The sequence below is a fragment of the Rhinatrema bivittatum genome, chromosome 3 (assembly GCF_901001135.1).
Source record: "Rhinatrema bivittatum chromosome 3, aRhiBiv1.1, whole genome shotgun sequence".
In the NCBI taxonomy this organism is placed as follows: Eukaryota; Metazoa; Chordata; class Amphibia; order Gymnophiona; family Rhinatrematidae; genus Rhinatrema; species Rhinatrema bivittatum.
In genome coordinates, this window is record NC_042617.1 from 162,866,433 (window position 1) to 162,891,105 (window position 24,673).

The 24,673-nt window shown below is 46.5% G+C and overlaps 1 protein-coding gene across 3 annotated transcripts in view; it reads left to right on the forward strand.

The window, feature by feature from the left end:
* Positions 1-24,673, forward strand: part of MTR (5-methyltetrahydrofolate-homocysteine methyltransferase) — a 357,506-nt gene that overhangs the window by 142,602 nt on the left and 190,231 nt on the right. For all 3 annotated transcript variants that reach the window (XM_029593902.1, XM_029593903.1, XM_029593904.1), the window contains one exon: positions 10,434-10,574. In XM_029593902.1, the coding sequence (XP_029449762.1) occupies positions 10,434-10,574 (141 nt within the window). The remainder of the gene's footprint in view (positions 1-10,433; positions 10,575-24,673) is intronic.

Here is a 24,673-nt window from a genome sequence, read left to right on the forward strand (position 1 = left end):
AACAGTCTGCGTAGCAGAAGAGTTGCTAGGTACTTAAAAGGTCCAGGTCCTTCTCTCCCTGGTTTTGATAATTAAACTGAATAATTACAATCAACTCTGAGAGTGATCCTGTAAAACACATAAGACATCATACTTAACATTTGTTTATTAACTTTTTTATTGTCTTGGACTGATGGTAATAGTACAGGAAAAGAAAAAAGAATGCCATTGAATAAGAGAAACAAAATCATATGAATCTTTTAATGAACGGTGCAAAGAGAAAAATAGCATGGTACAGAATTGCTTTTACATACCATATTTCTCAAATTTTCAATAGTACAATGTACATGTTTTCCATTTTCCCCTCAGCCCAAACCCCATCTGGAAAAGACAAATATGATTTTCCAGAAAAAGCCAAAATATTTCCAACACAATAAACAAGAAAGAGCACACCCTAGACTATGAATACCAAAGCCTTACACTAGATGCATCTGAGAGATTTAAGTTGGCTATAAAGACAGTACAAGTAAAAGTTCTAAGCACCCTACTTGCAGTAAAGAAATCCCTGGTCAGTTTTAAATACCCAGTAAAATTGCCATTCGTCAGTCAAGCATTTCTATATAAAAGTGAAGTCTGAGACTATACAGGATGGAACAGAGCCTTCAATATAAACCTTGTACCTCCAGTTCGCTACAGAAAAATCCCCCCCCCAAAAAAAAAAAACAAAAAAACGGGCAGAGGAGAAAGAGGATATCTCCCCTTACAACTTACCATACAAAAATATTCAAATTCTGATAACAGCAACACAAACTCCCTCCACTAATAGGCACATCATGAAGCAATACAAAACTCTGCAAAATACACACTCAAAACCTACATAACAAACCTGCCAGATCAAAACAGCACTACCCGCCAGGACTTCCCCTCTGACCTGAGTTCCCTACTGAAAATTCTGGAGTGGTGGGGATGAGAAGACCAGGGCTTTCCATATTTATTTATTTATTTGTTTTTATATACCAACATTCATTGGGGTATATCACATCTGTTTACATTATAACTTGAGAATAATATGACTAAGAGGTCTTATTATTGTTACATTAAAACATTATAACATTACAACATTAAAGTAGGGAGAAAGGGTAACTTAGTTAGAGAAATTTACAACATTCTAGTAGGGAAGTAGAGTAACTTAGTTGGAGAACTTTAGGCTGAGTGGAGGGCATCCAATGTGGCATCTTAACGTCTTAGTGTAGTGACCTGTATCCAGGAACTTGGAAACAAGATGGATATTGGGTCTGACAAAGGGGACTTAGAGAACTTTAGGCTGATTAGAGAATATCCACTGTGGCGTCATAACATGTTGGTAGTAATTTGTATCCAGAAGCTTAGGAACAAAGTGGATTTTGAGTCTGATTAGGGATCTTATGTGGTGGGAAAAATTAAATTGAAGATCTACAGGGTGAGATTGGAGCTTTGGAGGAGGTGCTAGGGTCGAGAGGAAGAGAAGTTGGTTCATGTAGATCTGCAGAGGGACACTGGATGTAGGGGGGGAGTGTGTGGAGGATTAAGATACTGGTTGATAGGCTTTTTGGAATAAACAGGTTTTCAGGTACTTTTTGAATGACTGGGTAGAGGGTTCTAGTCTGAGTTGAGCAGGAAGTTGTTCCATAGGTAGGGGCCTGCTATTGATATGGCGCGTTCTCTGATTGTAGTGAGGTGGGCTAGTTTTGTGGAGGGGATGGATAACAGGCCAGTGTTCTTGGACCAAAGATTTCTTTGGGAGTCATGATGGTGGAGGGTGTCTTTTAGCCATTTAATCTTTTCATTGTTGATGGACTTGTGCAGAAGTGTTAGGGTTTTGTATTGTATTCTGTAGGTTACGGGGAGCCAATGAAGGTCTTTCAGGATGGATGTGATGTGTGTGGATTGATGGCTGTTTGCGAGAGATCTGGCTGCTGCATTTTGTAGAAGTTGGAGGGGTTTGAGGGAGGATGCTGGGAGTCCAAGGAGGAGGGAGTTGCAGTAGTCCAGCTTGGAAAATAATATTTATTTATTTGACGTTTTTACTATACTGACATTCTTTGGAGACATCACATCGGTTTACATTGAAACATAACGGCAGCGGAGTTGCTTTACAGTGGAACAGGGTTGATAACAATGAACAATAGCAAAGGGGGGGAGTGAACCAGGGGGAACTGTGAGTGGAATTTATAGATTGCGGGATTTAGATTAACTATATGAATATCAAACTATTTACAACATTTATGCATATTAGCAGGTCATGGGGGTTATGGGGGAAAGAGGTGGATAAGGTAGAAAAGGGGGGGTTTGAAAGGGGTGGGGAGGGGGGGATCAGGCAAAGGGTGGAGGTAGGGTGGAAGGAGGGGAGGACTGTGAAGAGTGCGGGTCATGGGTACGCTTGTAAGAAAAGCCAAGTTTTTAGTTTTTGTTTGAATTTTTGTGGGCTGTGTTCTTGGCGAAGGTCGGTGGGCAGAGTATTCCATAGGGTGGGACCTGCAATGAAGAGAGTTTGCTCTTTGAAGTTATAGTAGGTAAGTTTGGGTGAGGGTGTGTTTAGGGTTGCTGAGTATTGGGATCGGGTGGGTCTGTTGGTGTTGCGGAAGGTGAGGGAGTTATTGAGCCATTGCATATTTTGGTTATGTAAGGTTTTGTGTATGATGTTGAGGGTTTTGTATTGGATGCTTTGTTGTATAGGGAGCCAGTGAAGGTCTTTGAGGATAGGGGTGATGTGCTCGTTACTGCGAATGTTGGTGAGGATACGAGCGACTGAGTTCTGGAGCATTTGGAGTGGGGTAATGTAGATTTTGAGAAGGCCGAGGAGGAGTGAGTTGCAGTAGTAGACTTTTGTAAATATGGTTGATTGGAGCACTGTTCTGAAATTGTTGAAGTGGAGGAGGGGTTTTTAGGTTTTTTTTTTAGTGTTTGTAGCTTAAAGTAACAGTCTTTCATGGTAGTGCTAATGAATTTTTTAAGGTTGAGTTGGTCATCAATGATGACGCCAAGATTTCTTACGTGATGTGTAGTTGGGATTGAGGGAGGGAGTTGATTTGGGTGGCGGCGAAGGGCTTGTGCTGGGGTGAAATTATCATGAATTCCGTTTTGGAGGTGTTGAGTGCAAGATTAAGGCTGGTGAGGAGGTTGTTTATGGCGGAAAGGGAGGTTTCCCAGGTTTTGATTGCATTGGGTAGGGAGTCAGTGATAGGGATGACTATTTGTACGTCGTCCGTAGATGAAATGTGTAAGACCAAGTTCGGAAAGGAGGTGGCAGAGGGGCGGGAGGTATATATTGAATAAAGTTGAGGATAGTGATGAGCCTTGGGGAACTCCTTGGGGAAGGTTAATTGCTTTGGAGTCGTGGTTACCTATTCTAACTTTATATTGTCTGTCTTTTAGTAAGGAAGTGAACCAGTGGAGAGGGGTACCTGAAATGCCAAGCTCAGAGAGTCTGTCAAGTAGGATTTTATGGCTTATGGTATCAAAATCCGAGGATATGTCTAGAAGTGCAAGGATGTACGAGTGGCCTTTGTCTAGTCCTTTGAGTAGGTGGTCGGAGAGTGTGAGGAGGAGGGTTTCTGTATTGAAGTACTTACAGAAACCAAATTGTGATGGATAGAGGATATTATTATTTTCTAAGTAGTCAGGTAGTTGTATGTTTACTTTTTCCAGAACTTTTGATATGAAGGGAAGGTTGGAAATTGGACGGTAGTTGGTCAGTTTAGTTGGGTCGAGCTTTGTTTGCTTTAGAATTGGTTTAATTAGTGCTTGTTTTAGTGAAGTGGAGACATGTCCCAGGGTGTACTGGAGTACTGTCTGGTAGTCATGATAGAAGAGGAGGGGCTTGAGCTTTTTGAGGACTTGTAGTTTGAAATAGCCCTCTTTGATTGTAGCGTTAATGTATTTTTTTTAGGTTAAGTTCAGACTCCAGTGTGATGCCAAGGTCTTTTACTTTGGTTATGTGTTGGCTGTTTGGTTGTGTGGACGAGAGGTCTTGGTGATCGTTGTGTGGGGTTTGTTGGAAATGAATAGTATTTGTTTTTTTGTGGTTGAGTGTGAGTGATATCTGCATGAGGAGGTTTTTTTAATTGGACTGAGAGGGGTTCCCATAGAGATAAGGTGTTTTGTATGTTTTCTTTCATGGGGAGCAGTATCTGGACGTCATCTGCGTAGATGTAGTAGGGGAGGTCCAGGCTGGAGAGGAGTTTGCAGAGGGGAAATACATATATATTGAATATGTGGAGGAGAGTGAGGATTCTTGTGGTATGCCATGGGGGAGTGGGAATTGTTTTGATTCACTGTTTTGACGTACCTTGTAGGATCTGTTGGATAGGTAGGAGCCAAACCATTTTATGGTGTTTTCAGCTAGCCCAATCTCCTTTAGCCGGGTTAGTAATGTATCATGATTGATGGTATCGAAGGCGGCGGAGATGTCCAGTAGTATCAGGAGGTAGGAGTGACCGGCGTCGAAGCCTCTTAGGGCGGTATCTGTGAGGGTTAGGAGGAGAGTCTCGGTGCTAAGGGGCTTCCTGAATCCGTGTTGGGTGGGGTATAGGATATTGTGGCTTTCCAGGTGTTCCGAGAGTTGGCGGTTTACATGTTTTTCCAGGATCTTTGATATGAAGGACAGATTTGAGATGGGTCTGTAGTTGGCTGGGTCAGAGGAGTCTAGTTGTGGATTTTTGAGAATGGGTTTGATTATGGCACATTTCAGTGCTTCAGGGAAGATGCCTTGTTCAAGGGATTTATTTATTATGTCCGCAATAGGTTTGGCGATGATTTCGGGGATGAGTTGGAGGGTTTTGACTGGGATGGGGTCGAGGGGGTGGGCAGCTGGGTTTATTTTTTGAATGATCTTTTTGACTTCGGTCGTGGCAATAGGTTCGAAATTGGACTAGGTGGGAGGTGTTGCATTGAGTGGGGTTGGCATTTCCTTGCTTGTATGGGGGGCTGGATGCTATTAGCTTTGTGATTTTGTCAGTGAAGAATTGGGCGATTTCTTTGCATGTCTTTGTGGAGCTTCCTGTTGTGAGTGGGTTGTGGCTTGGTTGTGTCAGTTTGGATACGAAGTTGAATAGGGCTCTGGGATTGTATTGGTGTTAGTGGATTTTCTTAGCATAGAATTCTCGTTTGGCTTTGTCGGTGTCTGTTTTGTAGATGTAGAGTAGTGTTCTGCATCTGTCGAGGTGGGGTGGGATGTTTTCTCCATGTTTTCTCTGCTTCTCTGAGTAGATGTTTGGTGTTTTTCAGTTCTGGGTTGTACCACGGTGTTTTGTGGGGATTATTGGTGTTGATTGCTTTGGCGATGACTGGGCATTTGGATTTTGCAATTTCGGTGTTGATGTTGATCCGTTGATAGCCGTGTTTGCATCATTGAGGTCTAGGGTTTTTAAGGCGTTGGGGAGAGTTTCTGTTAGATCTTCACTGGAGCATGGTTTGTGGAATTTGATGTATTTTTTGGAGGTATTGGATTCTGTGTGGTTGGTTTTCAGTCGGTGTGTGGTCTGGATGAGTTTGTGGTCCGACCACGGAATGCTGTTGATGGAAGATATTTTGTCGTTGATGAATATGAGGTTGAGGGTGTCGCCTGATTTCTGGGTCGGTGAGTCGATGATTTGATTGAAGCCCATTGCCGTCATGGTTTCTAGGAGGAGTTTGCATGATGGAGGAGGGGAGTGGCATCGATGTGGAGGTTGAAGTCTCCTAAGATGATTGCAGAAAGGTCCATGTTGATTTGGGATGAGATGGTTTCTATGAGGGTGGATAAATTTAGATCCAGGCATTTTGGCGGGGCATATAGCAGGATTATCTGGAGGTTTCTTGATTTAAAGAGGCCTATTTCCAGTGGGGGTGATGTGTTGATGGGGGTGGCATGTGAGGTTGAATTTTTTTAAGGGCCAAGAGTAGTAGGCCGCCTCCTTTTTTTTTTTTTTGGTCTGGGTAAAGAAAAGATATTGTATGTTGACGCAGAGGATGTCTGGGTGGTTGTCAATTAGGAAGTCGTGTAGGATGGGGATTTTCTTGGAGATGGATTGAGCGTTTATGAGAAAAAGTGTTAAGATTGAGAGAGTTTCCATGTGGGTGTCAGGGTTGGTGGGGATGGTTGTGAGGCGTCATGGGTGATGGGGGGAAGATTGTGTTTTATGTGTGGGATGCAGTTCCAGTTTGGTGGAGGCAGTTTGACGTGGGTATACGTGGTTTGGCTGGGGTGGGGTGGTGTTGGCGAGTGGACGTTTTGTGGTGAGGGTGTCCTTTGCAAATCGTCTCGGTGTGGCGGAGGGGCTAGCTTCGGAAGGCCTCTTGGATGGCTGAGGCGCTGTGTTGGTCATAGCTGCTAGCTCCAGACCCCGGCGGGTCTGTGCTGGCAGCGTAGAGCAGGTGGTCAGTGGTCGGCGCAGGAGGGAGAACGGCTGGGTTTAAGGGGCAGTCATGGGGTAGCGGTGTTAGTTGGTCTCAGGTGTGTCGTCGGGGGGAGGTTGCAGCGTCGCGATGGCAGCTCCTGACCCTGATGGGTTTATACCGGCTGTGTGGAGCGTCGGAGGAGTCAGCGGGGAAGGTAAGTAGGATTGGCTTGCCTGGAGAGTAGGTCGGTGCGGTGTGGCCTTTAGACGAGCTGTGCCTCTGCCTTCCTCTGTAGATCTGGGAGCAGCACACTAAGGGGCAGGCCCCTTAGTTGCACTCCTTCGGCGCACAGCGCGCGGCACCTATGGCTCACCTGGGCTGGTTTAAATGTCCCTTGTCACGTTCCTCACGTCATCGGTGGAGGGAGGAGTCTGGCACGGCGTGATGAGGTAGTCAGGGTCCTTGGGGAGATATTCTCGGTACGAAAGGACAATGCACCACCTGGAGAGCAGGCCATATTGGGGGTCGGGACACTAAATGGGATCACACAACCTTCAGCTGGAGTCACAAGTGCCTTAAACTGCAGTGCTGTCAAGCACCAGCAGAATTAGTAATGGAAGTCAGCTTGGAGCCTGTGAGCCAGCACACACTCACAGGCCCTCCAGTGGCCCCAACCTCACATGAGTTTCTGTGGTAACAAGAAGACCTGCACAAGGCAGAATAGGGGCTATTGCAGGGCCTGTGAGCTTTCACTAATGCACAGGCCCTGCATTGACTTTCACTACTAATGCCACTGCCACTATCACTTGCAAAATCACTGTTGGGCTCAGGACCAGCTATGAAGGGAGAGGATGGAGATTTTCACTGCTTGTCTAATCCTCACCAACCTACGTAAGAGAAAATGTTGCACATGTCATCTTCCTGCCCCCTCTTTCCACCAGTTGATATTGATAATTGGCCCAGGGCCCAAAGGGAAATGTTGTTACTAACCTGGCCAGAGGAATGTTTGAAGGAAGGAATTTGAGGGTTGGATTAGCTGACAAAGGATTTCAGAAGATGGATCAGATGGTGATAGTGTGTCAAGTGTGTGATGGAGTATTGTCTGTGGAGGGTGAAAGAGAGGGAATGCCAGAGGATTGCTTGGGGGATGAAATAAAAGAACTGGGTAATGTGAGAGAAGGGTTGCAGGGGAGGAGGTGGGGATGGAAGTGAGAGGGGGATGACTGAAAATAAATTGGGGGGTTATTAAAGACAGGAGTGAGAAGGGATCAGCTAAGGTATGCAAAAAGGGCTGGAGAGGATAGACTAGAGTGGTGACAAGCTGGATTTATAGTTTTATTTGGCAGATGTAAGAGAGGAGAGGAAGAGAGGGAATGGAAGTTGAAAAAGGAGATCAGCTAGAGTGTGAGGAAGTTGAGAGTGAAGTGATTGTTGAAGGTGGACCGCCTCCCCCTTTATAATTTATTTTCTTCATCACCTGGACTCGCATGAATTTTCAAGTGCTAAAATGGAGTCATGCTGGCTAAACGTTTGGGGAAACTCTGTTCTAGACATCCTCTCACTTATCCGCTTTCCAGGATCCTTCAGCTGGCCAGGCTGTGGGTCCTAGTTTTTAATCCTACTTAAAATTACAGAGATTTCACATCATTTTAACTAAGTGCTTAGATATCCCGAACATTCCAGGGATGCAGACCCAAGAGTAACCACAACTCTTGCTCCATTCAGCTACCCGAGAAAGCCCACCCAGGGACACAAAAACTGTTGTTTAACCAAAATATAGCTTAAATACAGGCAAGCTTGAAAAAGATCTTTATTTAGGTAAAGTATGGAATATTCCAGGAGAATGCGAGATTACAAGCAAGGCAATTCAGAAGCATTCTCAGAGGGCATTATTTACAGAACAGATTAAATCCAGTTTTACACACCAAAGAGTCAGTCTGTCTGTCTTTTTTTATAACATTTTCCTAATTGGGTGACATTAACATAGTATCCTCTTAATGGGCCGATGATATAATTTATCTGTTAATGGGTGGTTTCTTGTAAATCATGTGATTATCTTGTAAATTGAGCCCAGAGAGTGGAAATGAAACTTAAGGCTGAATTTGACTACATTTTAGCATTTCAGCAACCTTGAATAATTCTACAAGTCTAATCAGTGTAAATTCACAGTGCAGTAATAACTGCTTCATAGGAAAACCTTTTCAAAGCACCCTAATATCCCCCTCTCTCCATGCTACCCCCACAAATGTGTAAATGCGAAGAGATAATGACCATGATGGAAAAAAGGGAAATACATATTGCGTAAACAAGAAAAAGAAACAGTGTATGTATTTTTACAAAATGGGAAAAGAGCATAATTAAGATCCATATTGATTTTATCCTCCAGGCTGAACCTTTGAATTTAGCAGATTAAATAGGACAAGGTGCTGTCCGACCTTCTATGAGAGAGAAAGTAATTGAGAAATTCTTCTAATCTCAAGTTCTTATCAGCTTCCCTAGATATTAGCTCCTTTATCATCAAAATTGTAACTGATAATTCCACAGTGTTATTTTTGGTGGGGTCTTTAACAGCCAGTTAATGAAGATACTTTTTTGCATCCAGGAATGCTTCAAAAGAAACAAATGTTTCTATATTTGCCCTCCTTCTCTTCCTGAAGCACAACTGCCAGCATTGTGTAGAGCTTTCAAAACGCCGCAGCCAGAATCCTAACTAACACTAATAGAAGAGACCATATTACCCCCATCTTGAGCAACCTCCACTGGCTACCCATCAAACAGAGAATCATATATAAAACCTTAACCATTATCCATAAAGCAATTCATAACGTCGCACCTATATCTCTACAAACTCAACTTCGCCTACACTCATCGGCCAGACCCATCAGAAGCGCCTACAAAGGCACATTAGTCGCAGCTCCTGCCAAATCAACGCTAAGAAAAAGAGCACTATCCACTGCGGGACCACATCAATGGAATGCGCTCCCACCAGACATAAGACTCGAACCCAATCTACCAGAGTTCAAAAAAAGGTTAAAAACCTGGCTCTTCAGGCAAGCGTTCCAATTCCCAGAGTGTAACTAGGCACCTCCTCCTGTCTTTCAGATCCAACCATTGCAAGGTGTCACTAACACATTGACACTTAATTTCATACACGGACTTGGTTATTCGCAATAGCTATTTAACAGTCATCCTTTTCATATTATATTATTTAACCGATTACTTGCAGACTATATACGCTACTAAAGTTCCTTGTAAAATGTGAACACACACACTCAGCTCAAAACACGAATAATGTTATAATAATAATATTTGTTTGTTAAATACTATTGTTACTTTCACTGTTCCTTGTAATAATGTTCAATGGTTGATTGTTATTGTTCAATGTTCTATGTAAAAAACCCCAGTCTAACCTCCCAGACCAGGGCAACCTTTTCGTTACTTGTAAACCGGATTGATTTGTATTGCATACAGGAATTCCGGTATATAAAAATTAAAAATAAATAAATAAATAAATAAATGTAAATGAAACCTATTCTATCACTCTTGCATCAGTCATCTTGCACATATCTAAACACAGGCATGGCATGTGAAGTTTACAGGCTGTGTATATGACAGAGCTGGCTGTGTAGTGTCTAATGTACAGAAAAAGGGAACCTACAGATTCTGGTTCAGCATCCCACATTTACCTCTGATTGTGTGACCGGGCAAGTCAGAGGAGATGGGACCTGGTTCAGAAAGTTGGCTCCCAGCAGGTTACTAATAGCAAAAAATGCCCTGTGGAGGAGGCTAATTTTATCGTTGAAGATCATTTTACTACTATTACTACTTTTTCTATAGTGCTACTAGGCATAGACATAAAATAAAGATAGTCTCTGCTGAATGGAGCTTTCAATCTAGCCGAGATACCCAGACAAAATAAATAATAGTTTAGTAATTTTAAGGCTGGTTTTCCTTCAAAGTCTCTACATTGCTCTGCAAAGTTGAGTTATGAAAATGCTTGATTGGTTGGCCCTCCCCCAGCCAGATTTTCAGCATTCAGGATGCAGAGCATCTGTCCCAAGGCTGCTAAAATAAACACATCATTTTATTGCTTGCAGATCGGTATGGACATGGGCATAGTGAATGCAGGGAACCTTCCTGTCTATGATGATATTGACAAAGAACTTCTGCAACTGTGCGAAGACCTTATCTGGAACAAGGATCCAGAAGCAACCGAGAAGCTCCTCCGTTACACCCAGGTAACATGGCACAGAACTTTCTCAATGTGATGGAGAATTTCCTACATCCAGATAATGAGGTACAGCACATTCTGTGTGTGATAAAGAATTCTCTGTCGACAAGCAGGATTAAATTGGTCATATCTGGTGGGCAACATCCGATGGCTCTGACTTGGACCCAGCTCTCAGAGCTCAGAAGTCTTTCTGAGCATGCAGGTCTTGCTGCCTTATGAGCCCCTCTGTTGTTCCTTGACTGAGTTACCATACAGATAGATTCCCAGTCTCGCTCTACTTTTTTGATGTTTCATTATTTTCACTCAAATTTGTTAATTTGCAAGCTCTTTTATTTGTACATTTGCCTCAGCAGCACCTCAAAAGAACTTTTCAACTCTTAAAAACAAAAGAAAAAGTATAATGCCTAAACCAAAAAAGACCTCAGTCAGTGGGTTTAAGACCTGCGTATGTGGGTGCTGTTTGTGCATCACAGACACCCACAATATCTGTTATCGCTGTCTAGATTCAAATCAGACGTGTTTATTTGTGGCAGGATGTCTCCACGTGTGCTTCAGACCTGCAGCTGGAAGATGGGAATTGGTGTAATCCCGAAGCCTAGAGGCAAGAGCAGGCAAAGTAACCACTCTACCTCTTCAGACTCCTGGCACCATAAGGATCAGTGGAAGTCGTGCTGAGAGTCGGCCCCTCTCTTCACGCAAGTCTGCTAGGAAGGCTTCCCCCCCACTGTTGGCACTGGCTTCCAAATCCATTGTAGGGTCAGGGTTTAAGCTTGGTGTGCAAGCACAAGGTGCTGGATGGTGGTGCAAAGAAGATAGTTTAAACATCTCCCTCAGAACACTGCACTCAGTGTAGGGCTCCACCAGACTTGGTAAGGATAAAACCCATCTGAATCTCAAGAGGATGTTTCCCCACTCTACAAAAAGAAAGGCAATGTTGGTCTCATCCATGAAGAATTCCTTGGTGCAGATGGAGTTAGCCTCTGTAGCACGGAGAGCCGCTTTGCCACCAGGCATCCTGTTTTGCTTAGATGTTCCAGTCTCAGTGCTGTCCAAGACGTTTTTAGTGGCATTGGTGCCGAGTGCACCATTGCCGTCCAGGGTGCCCTGTTGCATCAGTGTGGAGCATGCTGGCATTGGCTGAAGCGCAGCTAGTTTTCTTGGCATAGAGCACCTTAGCACTGAGAAGACCATCAATGATGGAAAGTAGTCTTGGCACAGAGCGAATCTATACCAGTGCCAATGGTTCAACCTTACTTCAGCTAGCAGAGCACATTGGCAGAACCGGCACAGAGTGCATCAGTGCCAAGTGTGTTTCGGGCTTCAGTGCCTGCTCCATGGAGCTCTTCCTCAGCTCATAAATTGAGCATCCATTTTCCTAACCTCACCGCCGTCAAGACTTTTATTTTATTTTTTCACTTGCTACTTTCTGTGGTTCCTCCTACTTAATATCGCCACGATATTAAGTCCGGAGGTATCACAGAAAAGCAGTATTTTCTGCTTTTCTGTTCAACTTTTGGGGCTCCTCAAAACTTAGTGCCAGCTTTTAATTTGAGGGTTAAAATGTGCGTCAGGTGCACGGTTATTTTTTTTACATCAGAAGTACTAGCTAATAGCCTCATCAACATGGCATTTACATGTGATGAGCACTATTATCTATCTACACCCTGGTTTGGATGCACTGATCTCCTTATTGCATCAGGGGTTATGGATGTGTTTCCAAAATGTGTGTCCAACCACAGGTTATCCTGTACACTAGCCTGAACATACAGTATTGCATCTTCCTGTTTGTTTCTGGAGAAGATAAGTGCGTACATTGTCAATTAACCTTAGGAAGAAAGAGAATCCAAGAACCAGATGTTTTTACGCTGTTGCAGTTTATCCAGCTTCTTATGGAATCCGCTTTTGTTCTGATCCATAGTCTTCTAAAGCATGGCTTCTCAACCTTTTTATATCAGGGCACACTTTCAAGTTTGCTTGAGCTTTGTGGCACACCGAACCAAATTTTAAAATGTCACATATATTCATACCCACTAGTCATGTGACTGTGAAAATGCCAGGAAATGTACTTTTAACTAAAATGAATAGACTACCTTCCCTCCAACAGTAAAACCAAACAGCACTCTTTTTCTCTCTAAACCCAACTCCCCTCAGGATCCAGTCCCAATCTCCTCCCCAACGCCCAGTGTTCCCTTTAAGGATTGGTTTGCTGTGTGCAAAGGTTTTTGGTTACATTACCCTATGAGTTCTACATTTTTAATGCAAAAAGCCTATCAATTTTATGCTCACAGCAACCCAGTCTTTAAAGGGAACATTGTCTAAGTTCATCCCTTTCACTAACAGTAGTGAAAACATATGGATGAGAAAATATTTTTAGCAATAACATTCAAAACCGCTTTCTGCATGCATGTGAAAACAATAAAGAGCAAACTTTTGTTAAAATAGAAATGAAGGGATAACCATAATGCCATAAAAGCCAGTGATAAGTACCAATATTTTCACAGCAAGAATTACATAAGATAGACCCTCACCAAAACAAAATAGGCCATAAAGTATAAATTGAAATGTGCCAACAGAAATTGAACTGGAAACGACAAGCCTCGACTGTATTATGCAGTGCAGCATTGGAAAACAGAAACATCATCATTTCTCACAAAACTTCAAACAATAAAATCAAAGTATAAAACATTCATAATATTAAAATCATAATAATAAAAAGAATACATGTTAAAACAGCTGACAAACATAATTTTAAAAATCTTTTTATATATTTCCCAAAACACCAATAAAATATTTCAAAATAGCAGAAACATCAAACCTTCCCCAATAATTAAAATAAAAAGGATTTTAAAAACTTCTGCTCTCCATACCTGGAGTCTTTTGATTTGTAGTTGCCCTAAGATTGTTGTGGATCGGGGGAGGTAGGGCAGCACAAACTTTCTACTCACACACTCTCACACACTCTCTCACTCCTCTCACATACACATGCTTATGTTCATGAACATAACAGTGGGTTATGTATCCCAGAACAGTGGGTTGTGTATCCCTACCAGCAGATGGAGTCAGAGAGCAAAACTTTGGGCACTGCTAAATATAAAAGCGTACCACCTACAGTCCCTCAGTATTTCTCTGACTCCAGCAGCTGGTAGTTGTGCACTCCTGCAGTCTTATTTTTTTTTTTCAGTTAGTTTAAGGAGATAGGATTTTCTTTTTTATTTTCCTTCTTTGGCTGCTTCCTGAGGTGTTAGGCACCTTAATGGGCCATCCCTCATTGAAAGCCGGGTGTCCAGGGGGTTGGACACCCCTGTCTTGGGTCTCGCCCGCTCCAATTCAGTGGTTGGAGGCCAGGGGCTCCTGGTTACATACCTCTGAAGCTGCTCCCTCGACTCCAAGCTTGTTAAGCTTATAAAGTTGGTGTAAAACAAAAAAAAAAAAAAAGACTTGCCTGGCTCTGTGTCACCACACCCCCTCCTCCTGCAGCAGGGGTGTGGTGAGGTGTTCCTCCCTGGCATGTTTCCTCTGCTCCCAGAGCTCCGGGCTGCCTGGTGAGGTAGGGGGTGGTGCTAGCTGCAGTCCCTTGTTGTTCGCGGCAGGCGGTGAGTTTTAGGCCTGCCGGTGAAATTTTCCCGCGCCACTGCAGCACGTGCTGTTCTTGCAGCTGGCCAGCCTCCCATCGCGATCAGGGCCTCTCGGGCCTGCCGCCTCTAGTTTTCTAGCGCCGCCGAAGCACGCACTTTTTCACAGCCGGACGGCCTCTGCATTTTTTCACCGAGTGGCCACTCTGCAGTGCCTGTGGAGCGCGCGGTCAGCCTCTGGATGCCCTTTTGCTTTGCCCTGATCGTTCCTCGGGCTGAAAGGGTCCCTCAGGAATCGCTCCCCATCCCGTGGGGGAGGGGAATGCGGCGCGGGCAGAATCTTGTGGGGGGGGGGGGGTGGATGCCCCTCCCTTATTAGTCCCCATGGGGGAGGATCCTCTTTTAGGGATGGGGATGGGCTGTGGGGAACCAGATGCCCTTACTGGGGATGAGGATGAGCCGGAGGGTTTTTCTCTTCAATTTATTCTGCTTATGCACCAAGCCTTCCTGGCTAGGAGGCAAGTGGTGCACAGGAGACCTGGACACCCCTTGATAGTTCGGAGCCGGCTCCAAAGAGGGGAAAGTCCGTGGATACCCAGCAGCCCTTGCTTCAGCAGCCTCACCCGGTGGACAGCTCTCCCAGGGGACTCCTAGGGCCAAACCCGAGTTCGGGACCGGCGCCGGGGCCTGCGATGGATCCAGATACTGCGCCGGATACTGATCCAGATGCAGATCCAGATTTGGGTGATATCCCACATGATGACACAGAGGGAGACGACTCTCCGTCCACAGAGGGTGATGACCCCAGTGTGGTTCGCGTATTCAAGCGGGTCGAGCTACATCCTCTTATTCCACAGGTGCTGGGGCTTAAGTTTTCACAAGAGGAATCAGATAATGAAGGGATTAACCTGGTGCTCGATGGTATTCAGGGACCGACTTCTTCCTTTCCTTTACCTAAAAAGGTCCGCAAGCTGGTAACTCGCGAGTGGGACGCTCCGGATGCGGGGCTCAAAGTTGGCAGAGCTATGGCCAAGCTTTATCTCCTGTTGTCTGATGTGTTGGACCTCCTCAAGATTCCAAAGGTGGATGCGCCTGTTTCAGCAGTTACAAAGAAGACTACCATTCCGGTGACTGGTGCCGCTGCCTTGAAGGACATGCAGGACCACAAGCTGGAGATCCAGTTGAAGCGGGTGTTTGAGGTAGCCGCTCTGGGCCTCAGAGCGGCGGTCTGCGCCAGCCTTATGCAAAGGGCTTGCCTTTGCTGAGTGCAGGAGGCAGCACCCGGCTCGGGGGTGGTCCGTTGCAGATTGCTCGCTTGGAAGCGGGCATTGCATATGTGGCGGACGCGCTCTATGATCTGGTGCGCACTTCGGCGCGTAGCATGGTGTCCGCAGTGTCAGCGCGTAGACTCCTTTGTTTGTGGAACTGGGCGGCGGATTTGTCATCTAAATCACGCCTCTGTACCCTCCCCTTCAAGGGCAAGCTTCTTTTTGGAGAGGAACTTGATCAACTGGTTAAGCTACTTGGGGAATCCAAGGGTAATCGCCTGCCGGAGGATAGGTGAGCCTCCAGGAAGGTGTTTCCTCCGCGGCCCATTATCGGGATACGCGACGTTTTCAGTCTGGCAGATACGCCTCTTCTTCCTCTTCTGGATCTAAACAGACCCCGGGACCCCAGCAGTCCTTTCGCGGGGGTCGTCGCCCTGGGCGGGACACAGGAAGTCTCGAGACTGGGGGAGGTAAACCCTCCCAATGAAGCCACGAGCACCCATTCCATCGTCGAAGCTGTCGGAGGCAGATTATCCAACTTTTACACGGAATGAGAACAGATCACCTCGGATCGCTGGGTCTTGGAAGTGATCAGAGATGGCTATGCCTTGGAGTTCTCCCGTCCAGTTCCAGATGCCTTCGTGGAGTGTCACGTGTCCTCCCGCTGCAAGCGCGAAGCAGTTCACGACACTTTACAGCGCCTCCTCGAGCTGCAAGTCATTGTCCCAGTTCCGGAGTCCGAATGGGGCCGGGGCAGGTACTTGGTTTACTTCGTGGTTCCCAAGAAAGAGGGCACCTTTCGTCCCATCCTCGATCTTCACAAGGTGAATCGGAGTCTCCGGGTCCCTCGGTTTCAAATGGAAACCCTGCGAATGGTTTTGGCGGCGGTTCGGAAAGGGGAGTTCCTAGCATCCTTGGACCTCACGGAAGTGTACCTTCACATTCCGATCCGGTGGAACCATCAGCGCTACCTGCGCTTCAAAGTGTTGGGTCAACATTTCCAGTTTCGAGCGCTTCCCTTCGGACTCACTACAGCGCCTCGTACATTTACCTAAGTCATGGTAGTGGTGGTGGCTTTACTCCGTCGAGAGAGCATTTTAGTCCACCCGTACCTGGGCGACTGGTTGATCAGGGTGAAGTCTCGAAGACTGCGAGAGGTCGGTCTACAGGGTGCGGCTCACGTTGCAGTCGCTCGGCTGGATAATAAATGTGCAGAAGGGTGGTCCCGGGATTCGACTACTGAGAGGGATAAGAACATAAGAACATGCCATACTGGGTCAGACCAAGGATCCATCAAGCCCAGCATCCTGTTTCCAACAGTGGCCAATCCAGGCCATAAAAACCTGGCAAGTACCCAAAAACTAAGTCTATTCCATATTACCGTTGCTAGTAATAGCAGTGGCTATTTTCCAAGTCAGCTTAATAGCAGGTAATGGACTTCTCCTCCAAGAACTTATCCAATCCTTTTTTAAATACAGCTATATTAACTGCACTAACCACATCCTCTGGCAACAAATTCCAGAGTTTAATTGGAATTCGGCACATTTTATTACGCTATCTGGAGGTTACCAATGACTTCCGCCGTTCAGATCATCTCTTCATTCTGTTTGGCGGACCGAAGAGGGGGGACAAGGCTTCAAAAGCGACCATTTCCCGCTGGATTAAAGAGGCTATCTGTTCGTCCTATATAGCCCGAGGGCATCAGGAGCCGGTTGGACTGTGTGCTCATTCCACCAGGGCACAGTCTACTTTCTGGGCTAAATGTCAGTTGCTGATGCCCCAGGAGATTTGCAGAGTGGCAGTGTGGTCTTCTCTTCACACTTTCACTAAGCATTATCGGTTGGATGTTAATGCTTCAGAGCATTCGTCCTTTAGTGAGAGTGTCCTGCATGTGGGTCTTTCGGCTTCCCACCCAGTATAGGGTGGCTTGGGTACATCCCACTTTTCTGGACTGATCTGGGTATGTTCAGGAAATGCAAATTGGTTCTTACCTGCTAATTTTCGTTCTTGTAATATCACAGATCAGTCCAGAGGCCCACCCCTTACTTCAGAATCCAAAAGACTGCCGTTGGTAAGCTGTTTCCTATTTGTTCAGGAGCTCCATTTTGCAGACATGTTTGAAGAGAGCAGTTTCATGGGTGGTGTTTACGATTTATTAATTTTTGTGGGCAAATTGGTTATGAGTTTGGTTGGGTTTCAACCCCCTTTTTGCCCGTTCATTTCTAGTATGAGCTTGGGTACAGGCCAATACTGAGGGACTGCAGGTGGCACTCTTGTATATATATAGCAGTGCTCAAAGTTTTGCTCTCTGACTCCATCTGCTGGTAGGGATACACAACCCACTTTTCTGGACTGATCTGTGGTATTAAAGGAACGAAAATTAGCAGGTAAGAACCAATTTTCATTTCTCACACATATCCCCTCTCTCTCACATACACAGGCTACCCTTTCAGACACTTTGGGGCAGATTTTCAAAGACCTACGCGCGCCGGGCCTATTTTCAAAAGGCCCGGCGGCGCGCCTAAAGCTCCGGGACGCGTGTAAGTCCCAGGGCTTGAAAAAAGGGACGGGGGCGGGGTCAGCGGCTCCTGGCACAGCGGCCATTTGCTGTTGTGTCAGAGATCGTGTGCCGGCAATCGGCCGACGTGCGCAACTTGAGCCTGTCTGGAGGCAGGCGCAAAAGGTAAAATAAAGATCTGGGAGAGTTAGAGTAGGGCTGGGGGGGGGAAGGCTAGGGGAAGGGATGGGAAGGTCAGGCTAGGGGGGCAGGAGCAGAGGAAGCTCCTAGGCGCGTGCTAGGGGGTGCAATTGTGCACCCCCTAGCACGCGCCGACCCCGGATTTTATAACATGCGTGCGCATGTTATAAAATCAGGCGTATATGTGCGCGTGGCTTTTCCTCTTGTTCCATTGTTGGGTCCCTCTCTGTGCCGTCCCATAGTGTCTCCTAGTCAGGGTTTTCAGCGATTTGGATAAGTTTCATTTCACGGTTGATTACTCGTGGCAGCAGTGCATTGGTACCTACTGGCCATCGATGCCCCGCTGCCATTGCCTTCAATTTGTGCCCTGTTTGTTTCATCTGTCATGGCCACGCCTGGTTTTGGCGATGTTCCTGGTGCCTGAGAACCTTGTCCATCACAGATCCACATGAGATGTGTCTTCTGCCTGGGGGCATTGCATGATGTCCGGGTTTGCTTCTTATGCACCCAGATGACCCTGAAGGGACGTCTGCTTCGACTCGACAAGATGGAGCAGCTCCTCGGGTCGAAGAAGTCTGAGCCATCAGCATCAAAGGACCATGGAGCCACACCGATGGCCACCGATCCATTGACATCAGCGGGATCAGTGGTTTTATCGATGCTGTCGGTGGACAAGGGTGCCAGAGAAAGACCATCGTCAATCTCCTCCAGGACGAGTATGTTGAGTTTCTCGTCATTGGCCTCGGCACTGGGGAAGGACTGGACTGAGCATCGAGGGAAGCTGAAGATGCACCAGCCCTCATCGATGCATGGTACATAGGCTTTTGCCATGATGCCCCGAGGCAATCCCATGGTGAGAAGTACCAATCCTCTTATCTATGCCGGGGGTCCTGATGCTCAAGGGTCCGATAAGGATCTGGCCACCCCTCCTTCCTCCCAGTTCGTGTTGGCATCGGCAACGTTTGAGAAGGAGTTGGAGCACTGAATTCAGCTAGTGGTGGACCAGGCGCTTCAGTGCTTTGGCATCGATGGCACTGGACGGCCTCCCATCCTCGTACTGCTTCTGGAGAAGCTTAATGTACTCATTGGTGCTTTACCGACCTAGTTTGTGCCAGTTTCCGGGACAGCTTCGGTGCCCGGCGGGGCACAGAGGCTTCCCCCTACCACTACGGTGGTATTTGCCAGTTCCTCCAAGGAGGAAGCTCTACCAAGGCCAGCAGAGATGCTGAGGCCTGCCACCCCATCCAGTTATACGGGTGCCTGAACTGCTAAATGAAAGCCGAGCACCTAGGCACTCATCCACTGTGGCTTACAGTGAGGATGAGGAACCCCTGATGTTACCCCTGAGGATGACGCTTTGGAGACCTCCTCTAAAGGCTCCAAGGGTCTCTCTTCAGAACCTTCTCCTCCAAAGGAACAAAGGAAGTCTCTGCCTGAGGACTTAACCTTCGCAGATTTTGTGAGAGTGATGGCGAAAGCCATCCCGTTTCAGTTATTGATGGAGGAGAATACCAGGCACAAAAAATGCTTGAGATCCTCCAAGGGGGAGATAATTGCGGTCCTGGTACACTAGATCCTTAAAAAGTTGCTACTGAGGATTTGGGAACACCCCGACCCAGTGTCTCCTATTAATAAGAAGGCAGACAGGGTCTACCTCGTCCAGAAGGCTGCCGGATTCGATAAGTGTCAGCTGCCCCACCAGTCGATGGTGGTCGAATCCACCCTCAAGAGGGCCAAGCATTCTCGCACTCATTCTGCGGCGCCCTCAAGGAAGGACCATAGAGCATTGGACACTCTTGGGAGGAAAGTGTTTTAAGGCGCCATGCTCATTGCCCACATCGCAGCCTATCAGCTCTACATGAACCAGAACTCATGAGTCATCTGTAAGCAAGTGCAGGAGGTGGTCGAGCAGCTGCCTCAATAGCAGCAGGACACTCTCATGTTGCTGGTGCATTAAGGCCTGGATTGCAGATCACACGAGGTCCGAGCGACCTACAATGTTTTCAAGACGGCATCAAAAATCTCTGCAGTAGGAATTGGTGCCCCGCAGAATGGCACTAATAAACAAAACATTATATAATCAAAATGTAGAATGGCTCAATGCCTCTCTTCATTTCCAGACCCCGCAAAGAATCACCCGTTCTGCCAGCAATGGGTCCTTAACAATACCGTCACCTAAATTAGCACACCTCACTTCCATTCGAGATCGAGTACTATCTTTAGCAGGTCCTCACATATGGCACGCCATACCACAAGAATTGAGACTCGAGCCTAACTCACGTACTTAAAAAACAAAACAAAACTAAAGACCTGGCTGTTCCAGTAAGCCTACTCATAATGTTCACTAGCATACCACTCAGATTCCTACATTGACATTCAAGCCTTAAAGCAGTCTTTTTTTATATATTTAATAGTTTTAATCTATTTATGATTTATTTTTGTTAGCATTTCATGTTTACCTTTACTTTTATGCTTATTTTTATTGCATATGTTAATTAACTGCTTTTAATATTTTAGATGTAACTCTTTTAACCTATTTTATTACTGTACTTTATATATTTTATTGTAAACCAATGTGATGTTCCAACGAACGTCGGTATAGAAAAGCAAATAAATGGCTGCGGGCCTCGGATCTCCGACCAGAGGTACAGGAACGACTTGCTGACATGCCAGGACCTGGAGAGAATTTCTTCAGAAATAGGGTGAGGAATGCTGTGGCCCAGCTTCGGGACCATCCTGAAACCCTCCAACAACTCTCCACCAGCACTCCTGCCCTGTCGTCCTCTTCTAGGAGGCTGGCGAGAATGGGGCCAAGGAAGTCTTTCTTTCGCCAAAAAAAGTACTGACCTCCACCCCCTTTACTCCTGTCAACACCATTAAGGTTCACATGGCCATCCCAGGGAGCAGAGAGCTCCCAAACTGCAGCCAGCTCTTCAGTTAATTCCGAGGACGGGGTTTTGACTAGGTCGAGGGAGCGTGCACCAGTTGCCTGTACCTGGGAAGATGGACTCTCTGGTCAGGGGAAGGCTGCTGTTCTTTGTGAACCAGTGGCCCAGTATAACCATTGTCCGTCAGGGGTACCAACTGAACCTATTGTGTGTCCCGCCAAATTGCTCTCCATGCCCATTTTGGGGGCTAGTAGTGCATCAGGAGGTACTACTAGCTGAGCTCTTGTCCCTCTTAGCAGCCAGAGCGATCAAGCCCATACCACTGGGGCAAAGTGGGAGGGGATTCTACTCCAGGTACTTCCTGATTTCAAAGAGAACAGGAGGACTCCATCCCATCCTAGACCTAAGGGCCTTGAACAAGTTTCTAAGAAAAGAAAAGTTCAATATGGTTTCTCTGTGCTCTTGATCCCCTTTTGCAAAAAGGGGATTGAATATGCTCCCTTGACCTAAAGGATACATTCACTCGTATCAAGATCTTCCCCGGTCGAAGAGGAAGTACCTCCGATTTGTTGGGAGAAAACAGCACTTCCAGTACCAGTTATTGCTGTTCAGGCTCACGTCAGCCCCACGGATCTTCACAGAATGTCTGGTCTTGGAGGCGGTGCACTTCTGCAGGATGGGAGTGCATGTGTTTCCTTATTTAGATTGGCTGGTCAAGAGCACATCTCGGGCATGGGCCACCAGGTCCATGTGCTTGACCATCCAGGTCTTGGAGACAGCTATCCAACTATCCAAAGTACCATCTCAGCTTGTCACTTCAATTGGACTTCATAGGAGCCCTGCTAGACAGGGCTCAGGCCAATGCTTTCCAGCCCTGCTAGAAGGCCGTCACCTTAATGACCATTGCGGCAGAGATCCAACAGTGCCATCTGGTGTCAGCCTGGCATATGTTGAGTGTTGGGCCATATGGCCGCAACCATCCATGCCACTTGCTGGTCATATTTACACATGGGCAGAGCCCAATGGACCTGAGGTTGTAGTGGCGCTAGGCACTCAGAGCCTCCAGGATTGCATCTGGGTCACTCCATCTAACTGGAACTCATTGTCCTAGTGGCGGGTACTTTCAAATCTGGAACAGGGGGATTTAATTTTGAAGTCCCCCTACTCAAGTTGTCCTAATCACGGATGCATCCACCCTGGGGTGGAGAGCTGATGTAGATGGACTCAGCACTCAGGTCTCTGAACCACCCAGAAACACTCTTTGTCAAATCAACTTCATGGAGCTTCAGGCAATCAGTATGCATTATGGGCTTTCAGAGATTGGCTGTGCAACAAAGTTGTCCTGATCTGCACCAACAACCAAGTAGCTATGTGGTATGTCAACAAGCAGGGAAGCATGGGATCATACCTCCTGTGCTAGGAAGCGGTCCAGATCTGGTCTTGGGCCCTTTCCCCATGGGATGGTGCTCGGGGCCATATACCTGGCCAGGACAGAGAATGTGATAGTGGACAGGCTGAGTCGAGCCTTCAGACCCCACGAGTGGTCCCTGGACCCAGGGCGTAGTAAATCGGATATTCTGCATTTGGCTGAGCCTGGACATAGATCTGTTTGCATCCCCCTGCAACAGGAAGATGCCTCGGATGTCCTCCCCTGTCATTGGGACAAGGGTCTTCTGTATGCATATCCTCCGATTACCTCAATGGTGAACACTCTCTTGAAACTTCGCGAGGACAAGAGGACTATGATCCTTAGAGCCCCTCATTGGCCGAGACAAGTCTGGTTTCCATTCCTATGGGAGCTGTCCATCCAGAGACCAATTAGTCTGGGGACTTCCACAGATCTCATCATGCAAGATCAAGACAGGCTGCAGTATCCCAAACTCCAGGTTCTGTCGCTCACAGCCTGGATGTTGGGAGGTTAATCCTACAGCTACTTGATCATTCAGAGGATGTGTCTTGGGGTCCTGGTGACTTCTAGAAAGCCTTCCACCAGAAAGTCCTATAGGCTGAAGTGGAAGAGATTTTCCGTGTGGTGTGAGCAGAAGGCCCTCGATCCGTTCCAAAAACTGCTTGACTACCTCCTACATTTATTGGAGCCTGGCTTGAAGACCAACTCCGTTAGTGTTTATCTCAGTGCAGTTGGCGCATACCTCCAAGGTGTGGATGGTACGCTCATCTCTGTACAGCCTATAGTTTAATGCTTCATGCGGGCCTGCTTCATTTGAAGGCCCCCTTTAAGGGCTCCCGCTGTATCTTGGGACCTCAATGAGGCTCAGCAGATGAAAGCTTCTTTTGAGCCTCTGTAACCTGAAGTACCTGACCTGGAAGGTCATATTTTTGGTGGCAGTCACTTCACTGCACAGGGTCACCAAATTCCAGGCCTTAGTGACTTATCTACCTTATACTAAGTTTTATCAAACAGGGTGGTATTGCGTACACACCTAAATTCCTGCCTAAAGTGGTGACAGATTTCCATCTTAACCAGTCAATCATTCTTTCCCAGGCCCTATTCGCACCAAGGTGAAGCGAGCCTTAGCCTTCCATCTGGCATGGACAGAAGCCCATAGTCAGTCCACCCAACTTCTTATTTCCTTTGGCAAGAATAGGTTGGGCATTGCCTTTGTCAAACAGACACTATCCTGTTGGCTAGCAGATTGCATCTTCTTCTGTTATACCCAGGTGGGACTGCATCTTGGGGGTCATGTCAAGGTTCATTCTGTCAGAGCCATGGCAGCATTGGTGGCTCCTGTGAAGGAGATCTGCAAGGCTGCGATATGGCACTCTCTCCACACATTCACATCTCATTATTCTCTGGATAGGGATGGCTTACATGATAGTAGGTTAGGCCAGTCTGTCCTTCAGAACCTGTTTGAGGTGTAGGACCCACCTCTCCTCTCCTAGGGCCCGTTGTTTGGGTTTAGACTGTCTTCCCCTCTGTTACCAGCAGCACTGGTGGTGTGCCCTTTGGCACCTGGTTAGATGTCTTTTGGTCCCCTTTTTTGTTGTGGAGCAGCCTGAAGCTAGTGATTCACCCATGTGTGAGGAGTACCATCCTGCTTGTGTTCAGAGAAAGCAGAAGTACTTACAGTATGTTAGTTCTCACAAAACCCACCCGCCACCCTGTGGAGTTGGGTTTCTGCTATTTTTTATTTCAATTATAATTCTATGTTACAAGACTGGAGAGGGACCCCACTTGGACACGTGATATAGGGCATGCTCAGTGTGCCTAGCCAAAGTTCTAGAAACGTTGACATAAGTTTTCCGCATTGGGCTTCATCTGATGATGTAACCCACGTGTGAGGACTAACATTCTGCTGTCCTTTGGAAAAACACCTTTTACAGATAAGCAACTCTGCTGTCTCCTGGATCTGGGCAAATGGGCTCCAGGAAAAGATCATGATCATTTGGCAGATGGCCCATGAACAGGAGATAACTTGTGCAGAAGACAGTGGTGCTGATCAAGGAACATTACTCCACTCTGCTGTCTACAGTGCTGGGAAACCAGTCCAGGCATCAGTACTTCTCATGCAAACAACCCTGTTATCAGAGGAGGTCCTTTTACCTTTTTGAGAGACTCAAGCCCTACCTTCTCATTCTCAGTAGCTTCCTGCTACAGATTGACAGAAAGAAAGGCAGTAACCTAAGACACAGTAGAAACAACTGCAGTCCTTGCCGGAATG